The 17,500-nt window shown below is 41.1% G+C and overlaps 1 protein-coding gene across 1 annotated transcript in view; it reads left to right on the top strand.

Annotated features, from left to right (window-relative positions):
- The first annotated feature begins 422 nt into the window (after positions 1-422).
- crybg1b (crystallin beta-gamma domain containing 1b) overlaps positions 423-17,500 on the top strand; it is a 29,717-nt gene continuing 12,639 nt past the window's right edge. Inside the window, exons 1-13 of the mRNA XM_084111016.1 lie at positions 423-550; positions 3,133-3,992; positions 5,395-10,771; positions 10,918-11,073; positions 11,336-11,374; positions 11,601-11,719; positions 11,827-11,974; positions 12,567-12,706; positions 13,808-13,934; positions 14,008-14,043; positions 14,669-14,796; positions 15,597-15,723; positions 17,223-17,368. Of these exons, the coding sequence (XP_083967142.1) occupies positions 548-550; positions 3,133-3,992; positions 5,395-10,771; positions 10,918-11,073; positions 11,336-11,374; positions 11,601-11,719; positions 11,827-11,974; positions 12,567-12,706; positions 13,808-13,934; positions 14,008-14,043; positions 14,669-14,796; positions 15,597-15,723; positions 17,223-17,368 (7,406 nt within the window). The 5' untranslated portion in view covers positions 423-547. The remainder of the gene's footprint in view (positions 551-3,132; positions 3,993-5,394; positions 10,772-10,917; positions 11,074-11,335; positions 11,375-11,600; positions 11,720-11,826; positions 11,975-12,566; positions 12,707-13,807; positions 13,935-14,007; positions 14,044-14,668; positions 14,797-15,596; positions 15,724-17,222; positions 17,369-17,500) is intronic.

The raw sequence follows: 17,500 nt of genomic DNA, 5'->3' as shown, positions 1-17,500 counted from the left end.
AAACACAAAAAACAGATGAAAAATAAGCATAAGTAAGAACTTTACTTTTGCTATGGTTAAATAAATGTTCAGTGATATCTTCCAAAGATTACTGAATTTTGGCACATTTTTTTTCTCAATATAGTGTTGATATTGCAACTAACCCACTAAATACACTCAGTTTCGTCATGCATGTGTGGAAGTATTTAAAACAAGTGTGTTACAACTAGCCCCGGGTTAGAGACCCATAACATACAGTCAAAGCATGTTCCCTCAGACGTGTGTGTGTGTGTGTGTGTGTGTGTGTATGTGTATGCTTAGACTCGTTTCGTGTGTTTTCCTGAACCCCCTCGGCTCATTAAAGTGTTAGAGGCCAGAGTCTAACCATGGGTGTGTGTGTTGGCCTCGAGTGCATGAATAATTCAGCGTGTGTTTGTTAGACTGAAGCCGTTGCACAACAGTAGATATACCTGTCGTGTCCTCTGTTCTCGACACACACCTGTTCCTGCAACAGCTCGACCGATGGATCCTCACAGGTGAACGCGAACGCTGAACACAACGCTGGATCATGGTGAGTTTCTCGGTGTTTACACACTTGACTGCATGGTCAGAATGGCTCCAGATCGCGTGAAGTGAACAGGTCTGTGCACGAGCAGGACAGGTGTGGGTGTGACGTGCGTGTAGAAGCAGGTAAATAATTAGAGCAAACGTTTGAGCTTTCTCTTTCTTCTTTACGCGAGACTCCAGCATCAGTGCGTTCTGATATGATTCATCTCTGTGAGTATTGGGCTTTCCTACTGTATATAAGTTGTTTGAAAATAAATGGATTTGGCCTAAATATCTTGATTATTGTGCTTAGAAAAAACGTCTCCATTGGAAATGGGAAGGTTCCCCTAATGTTATTTTAATAACATTCCAGGAACGTTCTCTCTAGGTTTTGTTAACAATAACTAACCTTGGAAGAAAGTTGCTTGGAGAACCTAAAGTTACTTTTAAAACAGTTTACAAAATACTTTAAGGAGATAATTTGCTGCACATACAAATAAAAATATGCATGATCATGAAAACAGCTTTCAGCTTCATATTTTAAATACGTTTATAAAATGAATAGCATGACAGCAGCCGTGAGCATCACTGTGTTAAACTCACTTTGGGAGGCTGGAAAACTGAAGTGTTCTGTGACTGTTCTCTTGTTCATTGTGTTGGATTGGGTTCATCTGATCCTCTGAAACTCAATCCTCTCAGTCTCTCCCCGCGCGCGCGCGTCACAGAGGAGCTCCTGCGCGCGCCCTGCAGATCACTAATAATTCACGATCCTCAAGCGTTCTTTTATTGATCCTGACGTTCATTCCTGATCGCTTTTATCGATCTGGATTCATTGAGCCGCAGGGCTGGATCATTTCACGACTCTCGCTGGCGGGACGAAAGACGCGCTTCTCTGGGTGTTCCGCGCGCCGCCGATCCGGACAGTGAGTTCTGAACATCAGCACAATGACTGTGTGAGATTTGATGATGAATATGAAATCTTTCCCCGTTTCTTTATTAATAATATTTTTCTCCGTTTAATTTTTTTTCCAAATCCTGTGTTAGGTAACAAAAGTATAGGCTATTCTAAGTAGTTCGCATTAAGTTATGAAAACGTTACTTCTGAATGTTCCTTTTTTTCCCAAATGTTTTAAAAACGCATTTTCTTGGTTATGTGTGAATGTTGACTGACAGAACATTCCGTTGTATCATTCTTCAAACATTATAAGAACGTTGCTTTTGAATGTTCTCTGAACGTTCTAAAACAAGTATAGAAACATTTAAAAAAAAAAACGTTTTGGAAATTAAACGTACCATGAATGATGTTTTCGTTCTAACGTTCTGAGAGCATTATTACAGAGATAACTTTGAACGAACGTTCTATAACCGTCACTGGAAGAATGTTTGTTCATTACTTTGAGAGGACATTGACAGAACGTTCCGTGTTCGCTGTGTTCTCAGACTGACTGTGGAGAGAGAGGAAAACTCTCTGGCACGCTTTGCTTTAGTTCATTAGACAAAAAGTCATGAACTGCCTTTGGATACCATTAGTTGCAGAAAAATGTCATTGGAATCCAAACTAAATCCAATATATTAGCTGTGTCTGTATAACAATACATGGGTCTCCTTCAAAAAGTGTAAAATTAATCTTTGATGGCAGTGATGGTCATTATTATTTTTTTTTTTAACTGTTAATAAAGCTTCATAATCTGCTATTTTGACATTTGATTTAAGCATGAGGTGTTTAACAGATTGTGTCGTTCTGTCAGACTTGTCAATTGATAATCCATGTGTTCTGTTTTTAAATATTTTAAGAAATGTAAATTAAATATTGTGTAATACTATTTATATATGTATTATATTATTATAAATATTAAGTTTGTATAATAATATTATAAATATAAGTATTTTAAATAATATGTAAAACAATATGTTTATATATTTTTTGAACATCTAATTTTCGAGTATTAGAATATAATAGTGAGGGTTTTCTTGTGGAATTTTTTTTAATGCATTACAATTTTTTCATTACAAATTACATGATAAACATACTGAGTGAAAAAAAAATTGAAAAAAAAATTGGAGAATATCTTAGTATTTGGCTGATCTGTCTTTTTGCTTTAATGCTTTTAATGTTGCTGTTTGATCATGAAAAAGCTCTTAGTTATTCTCTATATCAGTGTTTCTGAACTCCTGAAACGCCTCCATTGTAGTCTTGAGTTTCTTCCGGGAACGAACACGTCACAATATTCCTCATTATAATAATTCATGCGCAGAATAAAGGGGCGGGGCCTGGTTGAGTTAGTTAGTAGTGTGTTAAACTGGTGGATAAGGTAAGGGGCGGGACATTTCCCAAACACATTCAAAGGGCTCGACCAATCACAACACACTGCTCCAGCCGACCAATCAGAGCACAGTGTGCTTTTAGAAGGAGGGGCTTCATAGAGACAGGAAGTAAACAGAGCGTTACTGACAGACTGGGAAGAGAGGAGCCGCAACAATGGAGAATATGAGGAGAATAATCAACATTCAAGCAGGAAAATCTGTTCTAGTAGAGCCTGAAAACAACATTAAGTGTGTTACAGATCAATCCCTCATGATTTTGCATGTGTGTTTGTGTGTTTGCAGGCTGAGAGTCCACAGGAGCGCAGCCCAGGGGTGCTCAGTCGCATCGGGAGCTGGTTGGCGTGGGGTTGGAGCGGCCCAGCTCTGAGCGGAGATGATCCCGACTCCGAAACACAGCGAGAGGAGGCGTCTGAAGAGGACAACACAGGAACTGCTGGTGCACATGAGAAACACAGTCCTGCAGTAGAGGAAACCGTTCCAGCAGAGAAAAGCCCTTCCCCGAGCCGGAATGCCAAACATCCGAGAACCCAGGTGTGCCAAGAGCAAAGCAGAAGTGAAAACAGCGAGGCCGTTGTAAAAAGAAGCAAACGCAGTCAGTCGTTTGAGAGTGACAGAAGCAGATCAACACCTGACTTCTCTGATCAAGATAACACAGAGGAAATGGGACGTAGAAGATCTGGAAGGAGGAGGCGGAGCTCTCATGGAGATGTGGGCGGGGCTAAAACTAAATCACCAACCAGTCCTCAGCCTGATAGTCCTGTAGCAACCAGTTTGGCAACCAGCCCACAGTCGGCATGTGCTGACTCAGTTTTTGAGGAGGCGGAAGACAATGTTCAGGAATGCTCCGGTTCAGAAGAGCCAAACTCAGGTAGCCGTGAGGATTTCGTCCGAGCAGAATGGGTGGAAACACACCTGAGCGAGGACAAGGCTGATTCCCCGAGCTCACCTGTCACTGAAGCAGACATGGACGAGGAACCCGTGGTGAGGATGACCGAGAGCGCCGAATCCAAACGCAGGAGTATCAAAGTGTCTCACAGCGAGAAGATCTTTGCTAAAAAGCTGCTGGTCTCTAATGAAGATCCTCAAGTGACGCTTAAAAGCTCTGCGGATCCTAAATGGCCGAGATCTGATGAGAAAGCAAGGTAAATTTACCTGTTTAACCAGTTTGTTTGTTTTGCTGATTTTCTTACAGAAATAACTAACAAACACAGTATACTTTTGAAAGCCCTTTTGTGTTTATTTGATCTGTGAACACTTTAAGTTTATGGGTAACACTTTACAATAAGGTTCATTAGTTAACATTAATGTATTAACTAACATGAACTAACCATGAGCAATACATTTGTTACTTTATTTGTTCATCTTTTTTAATGTTAGTTAATAAAAATACAGCTGTTCATTGTTTGTTCATGTTAGTTCACAGTGCATTAACTAATGTTAGCAAGATTTTAATAAAGTATTAGTAAATGTTGAAATTAACATTAAGAAAGATTAATAAATGCTGTATAAGTGCAGTTCATGCTAACTAATGTAGTTAACTAATGAACCTTATTGTAAAGTGTTACCAGTTTATGTTTAAAATAAAACTTTAACTAAACGTGGGAAAACTTTCTCAGAGAAAATCATGACAAAACACCATGCGTCATGTTGTGAAATATCTCAGGTTCTTGTAATTCCTGTTGGTTAATGTTCCTGGCCTTGTTCAAAGAGCTTTCTGCATTGAAAGAGTCATTTTCATAACAATTAAGAGCTTGCATAGTTAAATGCCAGTTTTTCTAGATGTCAGCTTTGTGCTTTTCTACTCCTAAAAGAAGTTCACCTAAAAATTAAAAATAAATTACTCTCACATCATTCCAAAACCTCTATGATTCATTTATTTTGCTGAAAACAAGATATATTTTGAAGTTCATTCAAGATGTTTGGGTTATTTGTCATTCAGGGAAAGTGATCAGTGATTGTTTTATATACAGTATCATAACAGCAGTCCACGTGACTCCTGCATATAATAGTTATGGGAGGAACAGACCAACTTATGGTACCATTTATCACTGATTTACTGTTATTTACTAATAACTTAGTCTTTCTCTCTGTTGCAGCTCGCAAATCTCATCCTCACACAAATCTACCATAATACTTTAGGCTTGAATATTGCGCAAGAGTCTTTTTTAATGCTTTTTTGAAGCAAACTCATTCATTTTCAAAGTAGGGAAAAAGGGAGTGAGAAGTGAAACATGCTTTGAATTATCTAATAATCTTTGCAACTTTTGAAATAATGTCTTGAAAATAGTGTTTTTGTTAGTCACTTTCTATAAAAGCGAAAATGCAAATGTGCTGAAGAGCGGGAAGTCATGCAGTTTTGGGTTTGTGGTTTGCTTCAAAGATATAAAGAACAAAGGAGGAGAAACAAGGAAGATAGAGAACGAGGAAAGAAAGACACAATGAGTAAACGACTAATGAAGGGAGTGGATGCTAAACGTCATAGAGATGTCAAAAGCACTTGAACCTCTTTTACCCGTTTGACTTTTATTGTTTGTTATTTTACAGATGTCCAGAGGACAGAGTGGACGGCACTAATGTGAAGTCCGGTCATCAAAAGGGACGAATCGCAGACAAAATCAGTCTGTTTGAAAGAGGAGCGACCAAAGCTGTCATTAGCTCCACAAACCTGCGCCATCTGGATATTTCTCCAGCTCGAAATGTGGCTTTTCGACTCAAAGAAGATGATGGAAAGCGATCCAGTTCTGCACCTCCGAAACAAACGGTTAAAGAGAGAGCAATGAATTTCACCGCAGGACAGCGGGGAGAAGAGAAGTTAACGTTGTCATCTGGAGTGTCTGGTCATGCATTGAACGAAGGACATTCAAAAACAGCTGGTCGTAATGAAGCATCTCGTTCTGGAAGTTTTGAGAAATCTACAGCAAATACCAGCAGAGAACCCAAACCCATAGATCAAACAGACTCCAAATCCCACAATGCAACACAAAGCAAACCTGCATTGTCAGAGAGCACTAGTGACTCGAACATTGGGAATACAGAGTTGGATAAAGCGAGATGTTCTGCACCAACAGTTTCATCTCCTATTGACGAGAGCCTGTCGGTGAAATCTCCAAGACGGACGGGCTCGCGATCTAAGAAACGACGAAGTAAAGAACCACTCAGCCCCACCAGCAAGAACAAACAAGAAATGGGTCAAGGTGAACAGGAGGTCAAGGACAACAAGAGCAACACAGTGTGTAATATAACCCCAAAATCTGATGCAGGAGACGCTTTAAAGACCACAGACCAGTATGTGAAAAGCACTTCTGGTGATGAGGTTGTGAGCAAAACACCTAAAGTTCCTCCAAAGTTGGATATAATGCAAAGCACGAAGGCAACATCAAACACCGACTCAAAGAGGTTACAAAAGTCTTCAGATATGGACACAGAAGGTCTCAAAGAAATGAAAAGCATGGATGCAAAGGAGAGCGAGAACAGCTCGAATGAAGTGAATATAGAGCGGACAGGCATTGACTCAAAAACTGAAGAGCAACAGAAAAACAGCAACAAAAAGCAGCCTGTTCAAGAGAGCTCAGAAGGAAAGGGGCGGAAGAACAGAGACACGATTGTAAACACATTGTTTAGAGAGTCAGGGAAACTGAATCCATCTGTGACAAATGAAGAGAAACCACCATCCCCGGAGGACCTGAAAGCGGCCAACTCTAAAGACTTCTTTGTGCCAGCCAATAGCAGCAAAGCATCTTCTAGGAAAGATGCCATGCGGAACAGAGAGAGTGAGAGAGATATGTTGGTCTTACCTGAGAAAGACACCTCTACATGTGTGCATGAAGTGAAAAATACCCCTGAAAATGACCCAAAATCAGACGAGGCACAAAGACCATCAAAGCCAAACCATAAGAGTAAAGAAAAAGACAACAATCAGAGGACAGAAGCAACCGAACAACTGAAAACAACTGAGCCACACAAACACAGCAATGAGGTCAACACATCAAAGCCAACCAAGCAAAAGATAGAAGGTGAAATTACAGCGAAGACAACTAAACAAGGTAAATCAAAGGACAGCTTAGCCGTAAAGCCCAAAGAGATTAAACAAGACGACACAACAATTATGGAAACCAGTCAGGGTAAAGAAACCCAAAATACAGAGAAAAACTCTTCTACTGAATTGTACGATCAGACTAAAGATAAAGATGCTTCTACAAGTAGGGCACTGGCAACACCGAACCCTGCACTGGTAAAAAAACAAAATGATAAAGCGGACACTATAATTTCACCTCATATTCCACATATGGAGAGAGGTGGTCCCAAAAGAGACGGGCCACAGAGCCAATCAGAGAGCCGAGAAGCTTCCAGTAAAAGGGACTTACAACAACAACAAAAGACCAGCACTGAAGCTAAAGACAGAGGCACAGACAAAACCAAGAGTAAAACCACTAGTACAGAAATTACATCCATAGTAAATGGAGACATAAACTCTGCAGAGACAGACGATCAGTTACCTGATAATACTTTTCCTGTAATACCAACCAATAATGAGAATCGATCTCTGCGCTCTGTGAAAAAGAAGCCCACTTCATCGTCATCCACAGCCAATGAAGCATCTATCAAGCTGTCTGGCCAGGCCGGTGAAAAGATTACCACTAAACCAGCATCAACAAATGAGACGGTCTCCAGTTCACCAGCCTCAAGTGATGACAAGAGCACAACTTTAGTTTTGCCTAATGAAAAGGACACAACTCCATCAGACTCAACGAATGAAAAGACCACATCACCACAAGCCTCAACCAATGAGACAACCTCCACTTTGCCTGCCTCAACTAATGAAAAGACTATGCCTCCACTAGCATCAACCCTTGAGACAATCTCTGTTTCATTAGGCTCCAATGATGACATGAATAAACCTCCACCAGCCTCAACTAATGAAAAGAACAAAACTCCATCAGACTCAATCAATGAGAAAACCACACCTCCAAAAGCCACACTTCCACCTGCCTCAACTAATGAGATAATATCCAGTTTACCAGCCTCAACTGATGTAAAGACAACACCTCCATCAGACTCGGCTAATAAAAGCACAATTAATGAAAATACCACATCACCACAAGCCTCAGCCAATAAGACAACCTCCACTTTGCCTGTCTCAACTAATGAAAAGAACACAACTCCATCAGACTCAATCAATGAGAAAACCACACCTCCAAAATCCACACTTCCACCCGCCTCAACTAATGAGATATCCAGTTTACCAGCCTCAACTGATGTAAAGACAACACCTCCGTCAGACTCAGCTAATAAAAGCATAACTGATGAAAATACCACATCTCCACAAGCCTCCACCAATAAAACAACCTCCACTTTGCCTGCCTCAACTAATGAAAAGAACACAACTCCATCAGACTCACTCAATGAGAAAACCACACCTCCAAAAGCCACACTTCCAACAGCCTCAACTAATGAGATAATATCCAGTTTACCAGCCTCAACTAATGAAAAGGCAAAGCCTCCACCAGCCTCAACTAACGAGACAATCTCCACATCGCTTGCCAAATCTATTGAAAACACCACGCCTCCAACAGCATCAGCTAAAGAAAAGACCACACCTCTACCAGAATCAACCGTCGAGATAACCTCCACATTGTCAGGCTCACCAAATGAAAAGACCACACCTTCTCCATCATCAACCGTTAAATCGACCTCCACTTTATTAGGCCCAGGTGATTACAAGACCACACCTCCATTAGGCTTAACGAACGAAGCACCTAAAACTCCCCCAGATTCAACTAATAATGAGACTACACCTCCGCCAGCCTCAACCAATGAGACAGCCTCCACTTTGCCAGCCTCAACCAATAAAAAGTCTTCAACTAAAGAAAACACTCCACCTCCAGCCACAACCAATTCACCAGTCTCCAATGATAAGACTACTAAAAATGAGAGGACATCGCTACCACCAGCATCACCCTCGTTCCCATTACCCTCTACCAATGGAGGGACTATAACTCCACTTCCTTCATCCAAAGAAAAGAAAACTCCATCAGACTCAGCTAATGAAAATACCACATCACCACAAGCCTCAGCCAATAAGACAACCTCCACTTTGCCTGCCTCAACTAATGAAAAGAATACAGCTTCACCATCATCACTGAAGGAAAAGACCTTGCCTCCTGATGCCTCAACCAAAGAGAAGATCTCCCACACATTGCCATCAGCCAGTGAGAAATCCCCATCTCCCTCCAGCAAATCTACAGATCCAGCCACAAGAAAAAAGGAGTTTATCCCCAAACCCTTCCTCCTTCCAAAAATCCCTTCTGCACCTGGAAGCTCCTCCCTGAACAGGGACTCTCCATCTAGCTGGCTTGATGTGGATCTGCAACGTCCTATAAAGAAGAAGCAGTTGATTTCAGAACCAAAACCTAAGCTCGGCACATCTGTGAGGAAGACCAACCTGGATGCATCGGGAGAAATCGACCCAGATGACTTCATTGCAAATGTGAAAAGGCTAGCAATGCCGTTTAATCTTCCCCAACGCAAACACAACCATCATCGCCCGCAAGCCCCTCCGTTTGTCCTTCCAGTCATCAGAGAAGACCGTTTAGAGAAACCCTTTGATCCGGAGGAGTTCCAGTTTGGTTTGAGGAGAAGGAGGGAATTCATTTTGGATCTAGCTCCCAGTTCAGTTTGCAAGAGCCAAGACACAGAGGCCAAGAAGGAGGACTCCAAACCTAAGTGGACAAAACCTGAGCGTGAGAGCATCCTCACTAGGTCCCTGATCTTCCAGAGGAAAAGGAAGGAGTCTGAAAAGGAAGAGGGAGAAAAAGAGGAGGAGTCAGATGAAAGTAAAACAGAACCAGTGAAAACAAGGTCTCGTTTGGAGAGGTGCTCCATTGTTAGCCTTCTCCGCAGCCCTAGCAAAGGGAGACGCATGGAGTTTTTAAGCCCCACTGAGTGTCCTTCAGATGTGCTGTTATCACCCAGCGATGCTCCTGGGTCTACGTCAACTCCACAATCACAGCTGGCACCAACTGCAGAATCACCCGAACAGGTCATGATAGAGAAAGTCCTTGCAAAGAATGATGGCCGCTCTACCCCGTCTGGTTCTCAGGTTATTCTAAAACCCAGCAAAGATGTTGTGCCTGCCATGATTCCTGACCTCAAAACCACTTCAAGAGACCAAACAGTCACTGCGGTAATAGACACTAATGCACCTCCCAGTGATATCAAGACTGGTTCCCAGGTTGTTCTAAAACACACCAAGAATGATGGACCTATCATGACACCTGACCTCAAAACAGCTTTGAGAGATCCCACAGTTACTATGTTAACAGACTCTAATGCACCTCCCAGTGATACCCAGACTGGTTCCAAGGTTCTTCTAAAACCTAATAAGGAATATGGACCTATGCAAACACCTGACTTGAAACCAACTTCATTAGACCCTCAGGTCACAATGTTAACAGACACTAATTCTCTTCCTACACCTAGTTGTACCCAGTCTGATGGACCTACCATGACATCTGACCTCAAAACAACTTTGAGAGATCCCACAGTTACTATGTTAACAGACTCTAATGCACTTTTACATCCCAGTGGTACCCAGACTACTTCCCAGGTCGTTCTAAAACCTACTAAGGATCATGGACCTACCCTGACACCTGACCAAGTCAACTTGTTAACAGACACTAAAACACCCCCACTTCCCAGCACTATCCAGATTGGTTCTGATGTTGTTCTGCAACCTGATGGACCAACCCTGATGCCTGACCTGAAAGCAACCACAGTAGACCCTATTGTCACTATGAAAACAGATGCTAGCGCTCCTCCACCTCTTCCTTCCTTTGAAGACATCAAGTTGCCTAGTTTCCTGGAGAAATTTCTTCCAAAGGAGCCTGAAACCACTGGATCATCAAATAACATCGACCCACTGGTCAGCCATCCCTCATTTATTCATTCATCCATCACACTACATGACCACAGCAATAACACATTTATACGTTCAAATACCCAGCTAGCGTTTCTCGTAGGGTAAAACATGTCACATATTTCAGTGTTTGTGTGTATTTGGTTGGTTAGGTGGCTAGAGAAAGTGCCTCCATACCTGGTCTAGTGGATCCGAAAACGGCTGTTGACGTAGCTGACGGGAAAACCCAAGACGTTACGATTCCACCTGCATCTCAATTTCCAGAAGTCCAAATCCCTCAAGCTAAACCTCAGAGAGAACTCCCAAATGTATGTGTCCATCACCAATGTCTATTTTCTTTGTAAATCCCAGAAATGTGTTTGTTCATATCTGCAATCGCTCAGAAGAATGAACGCCAGCATGTTATTCATGCATGTCTGTATTTCTACATGACAACATGAGAAATTTGAAGTTTTTATGTTTAAAGGGTAAAATCTTTGGGACATCGCTGCATCATATTTTTGACTGTCTTTCAAAACAATTACCTGCATTTTTCTCCTAACCACAAAGGGCAAATGTTTTATTTTTCAGATTCCAACTGCTCGTGGAATCCATCGGCGTCCTGCAAAGGTTTGCCAACATTTCAAACTTATGACCTAACAGAGATTTTCAAATATTAGAAGCTGCTTGCCTTGTTCTGTTTGCATAACAAGAGCCAAGTTTTTGGAATTTAATTTATGCTTTAAATATCAACTCTAACTTGTTGTACCAGTCAGGCAGTAATTCAAAGCGCCCCCATACAGAGAGTTAAGTCCATAAAGTGCTGGGATGATTAAATGTGTCTTGTTTCCATCAGATTGTGATATTTGAGCACCATCAGTTCAACGGTCAGTCCTTTGAGCTCTACAGGGATCAACCTGATGCTACACAACTGCAACTGTCCAGTGTCATATCTGTGAAAGTGGTCAGAGGATGGTAAGCAGCAAATACGGATGGAGATCAAGTACTCAGTGTATGATGATGATGATGATGATGTGCCTTTCGGTAGTTTAGATTTAACTGTGCACTTTGGCCTATTGCAGTTGGATACTGTATGAGAAACCAGGGTTTGAGGGACGATGCATCGCTCTGGAAGAGGAAAGCGTTAACGAACTGCCCAATCAATGGGCGGAAGAGGGCGAAGAAACATCTGTCCCTATGGTCATTGGCTCAATTCGCCTGGCTATCAGAGTAAGAAACCTCAAGAGTATCTTCTTTAAAAACATTCTGAAATAGTGCTTCACAATTAATCGCAATGAAACTGCACGCGATTTGGCAAAAGCTGCGATTATTTTATGCGCACGTATCACACACTTAATTCCAGGAAATCCCTATGGGCATCATACTATCTGTATCTGAATAAACAGAAGATTGAAACACTTTGATTGATTAAACATGACTAATAAACACACGACTGCCTTATTCTGTGTCAGAAGCTCATCATCTCACAGAAGGAGGAGCTCAGCTGTCCTTATGAAGGGAGTTAAAAGCATGTTAATAAATGTTGTCTTTTGCTGGACAAGAGGTTCATAAATGCTTCTCATGTTTGGAAAGATGTTTGACGCGTGTTACTTTTTCAAATGCACGTTATAAGCGACTCGAACTCGCAGTGTTTTTAGAGTGAGCCGCGTTTACTGAGCCGTACGTCACTGACAAGCTGCACATAACTAATAATCACAGCATTTGCGATTTCATAATCGGTTTAAGTGTAAGCGATCAATCGTATTCTGAAGTGTCAAAAGTAACTGCAGTGAGTGCTGTGTTTTTCTGTGTGTGTGTGTAGGACTACACTCCTCCCCGGATCGAGCTGTTCACCGAGCCCACTGGCAGGGGCAGAAGCTCCGAGTATGTGGATATCACTGAGGAAGTGGGCAGTTTCAGCCTTCCTCTGAACACCGGCTCTATCAAAGTCCACAGTGGTCTGTAAGTTCACAAACACGCCCTGCTCAGACCTTGAACGTTTACTGGGGTGTGTGTTTGGACACTGTTGTTGGGTGTGTGTGGTCAAGTTGAAGCTCTTGGCATGCACATCTTCACTATGAATAACTGGGCATGTGATGCTTTGTAAAGAATACCTCAGAAATCAACCTCATAGCAGCATGCTAAAAATAACCCAGAATACCTTACCATGATTTGCCTCACACCACTCTGATTTTCTTTAGAAAGTGTAAGTATGTGTGAGTTGAAAGAGTGGCAGTGTTGTGGAAGGTCGCTTTGAAAACATAATCATGAGATTCCTGATGATTCATAAGTGTGTTATGCTTTATGAGGGTGTTTGAGTCAGAGGCATTAGTCACACAGCACCATATAAACAATGCCAGAAGCCACTAATCCGCCACTCAGACTGAAGGGTAAAATGTTTATTCTTTTGGTTTCAGTTAGAAAAGGGGGAATAATAACTAGAGTAAACTTTGTGAAAAACTGCCTTGTATAAAAGCCTTGTATAAATAACTTAAAAACACATTGTCAGCAAGAATTAGCATGTTTCTAGGATGTTGTTAGCATTATTTAACATGTTGATATCATGAGTTTAACATTATTTAGCATGTTGCTGACATGTTTTAACATGTTGCTAGCATGATTTAACAATGTGCTAACATGCTTTCTCATGTTTTAGCATGATTAGCATGTTACTAGCATGATTTAACACATTGCTTACATGTTTTAACATGTTGTGCTAGGATAGTAGTCATGCTTTGCTAGTGATAGATAGCTTAAATACTCAAAAGTCTTATTGTGCAAAAGTATTGACCCCCCTCAATGAAAGTCTATGGGACTTTTCTTAGGTTTGATCGTCCGTTTAACGAGAATCGTAAGTCGGATCAGTTAGGAAACATACAGCAACCCGAGTCAGAACAGTCTGAAGGTTTGAGCCAATTTTGGTGGTTGTAGCTTGAAAAATACTTTGTCAAACCAACATAATAAAGATTAGAGTGTGAGATATATACAGATATATATACCATAGCCAACGGTGCTCTGCGATTGGCCGGTTGATGATTGACAGGTGTGGTTTCTCGTCTACAGGTGGTTGGTTTACAGTGATCCAGGTTTCCAGGGACTGCTGGCAGTGATGGAGACCGGGGAATATCCGTTTCCCGAGGACTGGGGTTTCCCGTCGCCGATCGTGGGCTCTTTGAGGCCCTTGCGTATGGTACGCCTACACACACTCGCGTTACACACACATCTTCATGCTGTTTCTCCGCTAACATGTGCTTCTTTCACAGGGCCTTCCGAAAGTAGAGAACCCGACTACAGTGAAGGTGTGTTAAAGTTTCAGTGTCTTCTCAAGCATTACAGTGTTTACATGCACAACTTGTGTTTCAGTCGGACTGAATTCATTCTGATTGCTGAATCTGAATGTAGTTTTTACATGTGAACATGTGATCGGGTTGATGTGCGTGTTTATAAGTCACAAGCTTCAAATCGGAATATATTTTTTGACATGCGCACACGAATATACAGAGTTTCCCGCTGTTTGCGCATAATAATTATTCTCCTACATTGGTTGTTTATTAGTTTTAAACAGCAGACTTAATTGATCACACAGTAAAAATGCCCAAAACCAGTCATGTGTGGATGAGAGTCTGAAACCAGGACTGACTCTGAGTGAAAGGAGGATTATAGGATGACAGGAAACTCATTTATATGACATTAATATGTGCAATTTTTACGTCATTGCACATGCGCAGTCCTTTCAGTTTCGGTTTTCAATCCGATCAAGTGTTCACGTTCTCTCGATCGGATTAGAAAAGGAATAAACAATCGGATCGATTACGGTGTTTTACATGAAGGCGTGTCAGTCCGATCGAGCCGTCAATCCCGTTACTGACGGATTATTTGGCTGCATGTAAACGTAGAGGCTCTTGATCTCTCGCTCTCCTTCAGGCGGTGTTGTATGAGAAAGCTGGTCTGGAGGGCCGTGGTGTTGAGGTGCAGGGAGACGTGTTTTCCTTCTCCGACCCGGACGATCACGGATTGACCGGTGTGGAATCACTGAAGATCCTCGGAGGCCTGTGAGTCTGCTCTTCGCATGCGTCAAAAATTACAGATTTTTTTTGTTTTTGTTAAAGAAATGAATGTACTATATTTTAGTTTGATAATGTTTTTTATTTAATCATTTGTATTTTAGGGGATTTTTTTATACTAAATTACATTTCCACTGTATTTATAATCCATTTATTCACTTTTTGAGCATAGACCTGAAAATTACATTTCCAACTTAAACTGGTAAATCTTGAATGCTTTAGTGCAACAGATTTAAGTTTGATCTCTTTTTAAACACGACACTTGGCAGATTATTGCTGAAGTGAAAAACGTTTTAAAAATTGAACTTTAAAAAAGTAACAGAATTTTATGTGTATTGTTATGAAAATGCACAAAAATACTATTTTCAATTTTTATATGAAATATATATTTTCTAAATCACGTTTTACTCTAAAACTGCAAGAAATCAAAACCATAAATCTAAACAAGTCGTGTTCCAGATGTGAGTCTGATTTCTGATAATCTGATCTTCAGTGAGATGTTGTTCGGCTGCAGTTCCTCACGCTTCCACTAGAGGAGATTCGTCTCGTTCATCATCTCTGAGCGCGAGGAGCTCAAGTGTGAATATTCTTTACAGGATCATTAAACCTGTTCAGATCATCAACATGATTTTGTGTGTTCACACAGCAAGTGCCAAAACCTTTACCAAGTTTCGTACGATTCCGATGAAGTAAAAAATTCTTAAAAAACTAAACGTAAATTCTTTCGGAATGAAGAGCACCAGAGGGTTAAACATCTGATGAATGCTTTCCTCCTCGACTCGTCTCAGGTGGGTTGGATACGAGCACGAGGGTTTCGACGGACACCAGTTCATCCTGGAGGAAGGAGAGTATTTAGACTGGAGAGACTGGGGCGGGACGGGGCAGAAGCTGCTCTCGCTGAGGCCCGTCTTCATGGTGAGTCTCTTCATTATCATTAGCTGAAACTAATAAAATGTGACCCTGGATCACGTCACCAGTCTCGAGTCGCACGGGTATATCTGTGGCAATAGCCAACAATACATTGTATGGGTCGAAATTATTGATTTTTCTTTTATGCCAAAAATCATTAGGATATTAAGTAAAGATCATGTTCCATGAAGATATTTTGTAAATTTCCTACCGTAAATATATAAAACATTTATTTTTGTGAGTGAATGCAGCACAATCGCCAACATAAATGAACAACTTTAAAGGAGATTTTCTCAATGTTTTGATTTTTTTACACCCTCAGATTCCAGAATTTCAAAAGTTGTATCTCAGCCAAATATTGTCCTATCATAACAAACCATACATTAATACATTAAGCTTATTTATTCAGCTTTCAGATGATGTATAAATCTCAATTAAATTCAAAACATTGTGTGACTGGTTTTGTGGTCCAGGGTCACAGATATGCTTTTTTGGAACATTCTCTTTCATGCAGTGTATAGAGCGGTTTGTGAATGTGAAAGCTCTGCAAAGTTTCAAAGATCAAATCAAGTTATTGTCTCCTAAAAGAAATAAGTGATTTTCAATTGCGTGAAATGAGTCGTCAGTGATTCCAGTCTCACTTCCTGTCACAATGTAACTAATAAAAGCTAAATCACTTCTATGTAACTAATTTGCATAATCCCCGCCTCTGGTCCTGATTGGCTGAGCAGCGTCTCTTAGCTCCGCCCTCAAACGCTGTAGTGTATCTGAGACTGGAAGAGTTTGGTTCGTGTTTTTCGTGTGGAGAAGACGCTGTTTTCTGAGATTGATACGGTAAAACCCACGCCATCGTTACTGTTCGTATCACTGAGATCAAGAGCTGAGATTCAGATATGATAATGAGCGTTTGCTTTCTGACCAATCAGAGCAGAGCAGCTCTCAGAGAGGCGGAGCTTAGAGAGACTGAATCTCCGAACGAAGCGTTTCAGACACTGAGAGAAATGAGCTGATGCTGCAATAGATATTATTAGTGTTTTTTGACCTGGGAAACAGTCTTAAATCAAGAGACATTTACTGGGGAAGCAAAATGACTTCAGATATTAAGAAAAAATTTAATTAAGCAATTTTATGCTTAAAACAAGAACAAATATCTTCCAATGGGGTCAGAAAAAATAAACTGTTCAAAGCAAAAACTCACTTCATTTTGATGCATTCTTCAGTAAACAAGACTTCATATCTTCAGTCATGTCGCTTCTCCAGTAAATGCATCTTGATTGAAGAATGTTTGGATGTTCGTGCTGGAAAACAAACCATAATTTTTAGCAGTGTTATTTTTTTAATGTAGGTTTTGTTATGCGTTATGCAATCTCCGTCGCACACACCTGCAGTGTTTGTGCTCTGGACGCACAATACCAGGAAACACCAGCTTCACCTTTCTAATGTGAGACAATCCTCCAGAGGCGACAGAAGACCGTAAAAATGCTTTGAATCGCCTTGTTTTCCAGGATTTCTCTTCCCCTCATATGAAGATGTTCAGTGAGCTGGACTTCTCCGAGCGGGGCGTCAGTATGGACCTCCAGGAGCCACTGGAAAACGTGTCGGACACACACTACGGCCCACACACTCGCTCCATCGAGGTTCTGGCAGGAGTGTGAGTCTGCTTTATAGTTTATTCAGCCAATAGTGATGCTAAAAACATCAGAACAGAAGTGTGTATAATGAAGTTTTCGTATGCATTTTTTTCGTATTCATGATTCGGTGGCTGTGAATTGTCAAATCACTC

Source organism: Abramis brama (genome assembly GCF_963993115.1).
Source record: "Abramis brama genome assembly, chromosome: 4".
In the NCBI taxonomy this organism is placed as follows: domain Eukaryota; kingdom Metazoa; phylum Chordata; class Actinopteri; order Cypriniformes; family Leuciscidae; genus Abramis; species Abramis brama.
This window is presented reverse-complemented; position numbering and strand designations above follow the sequence as displayed.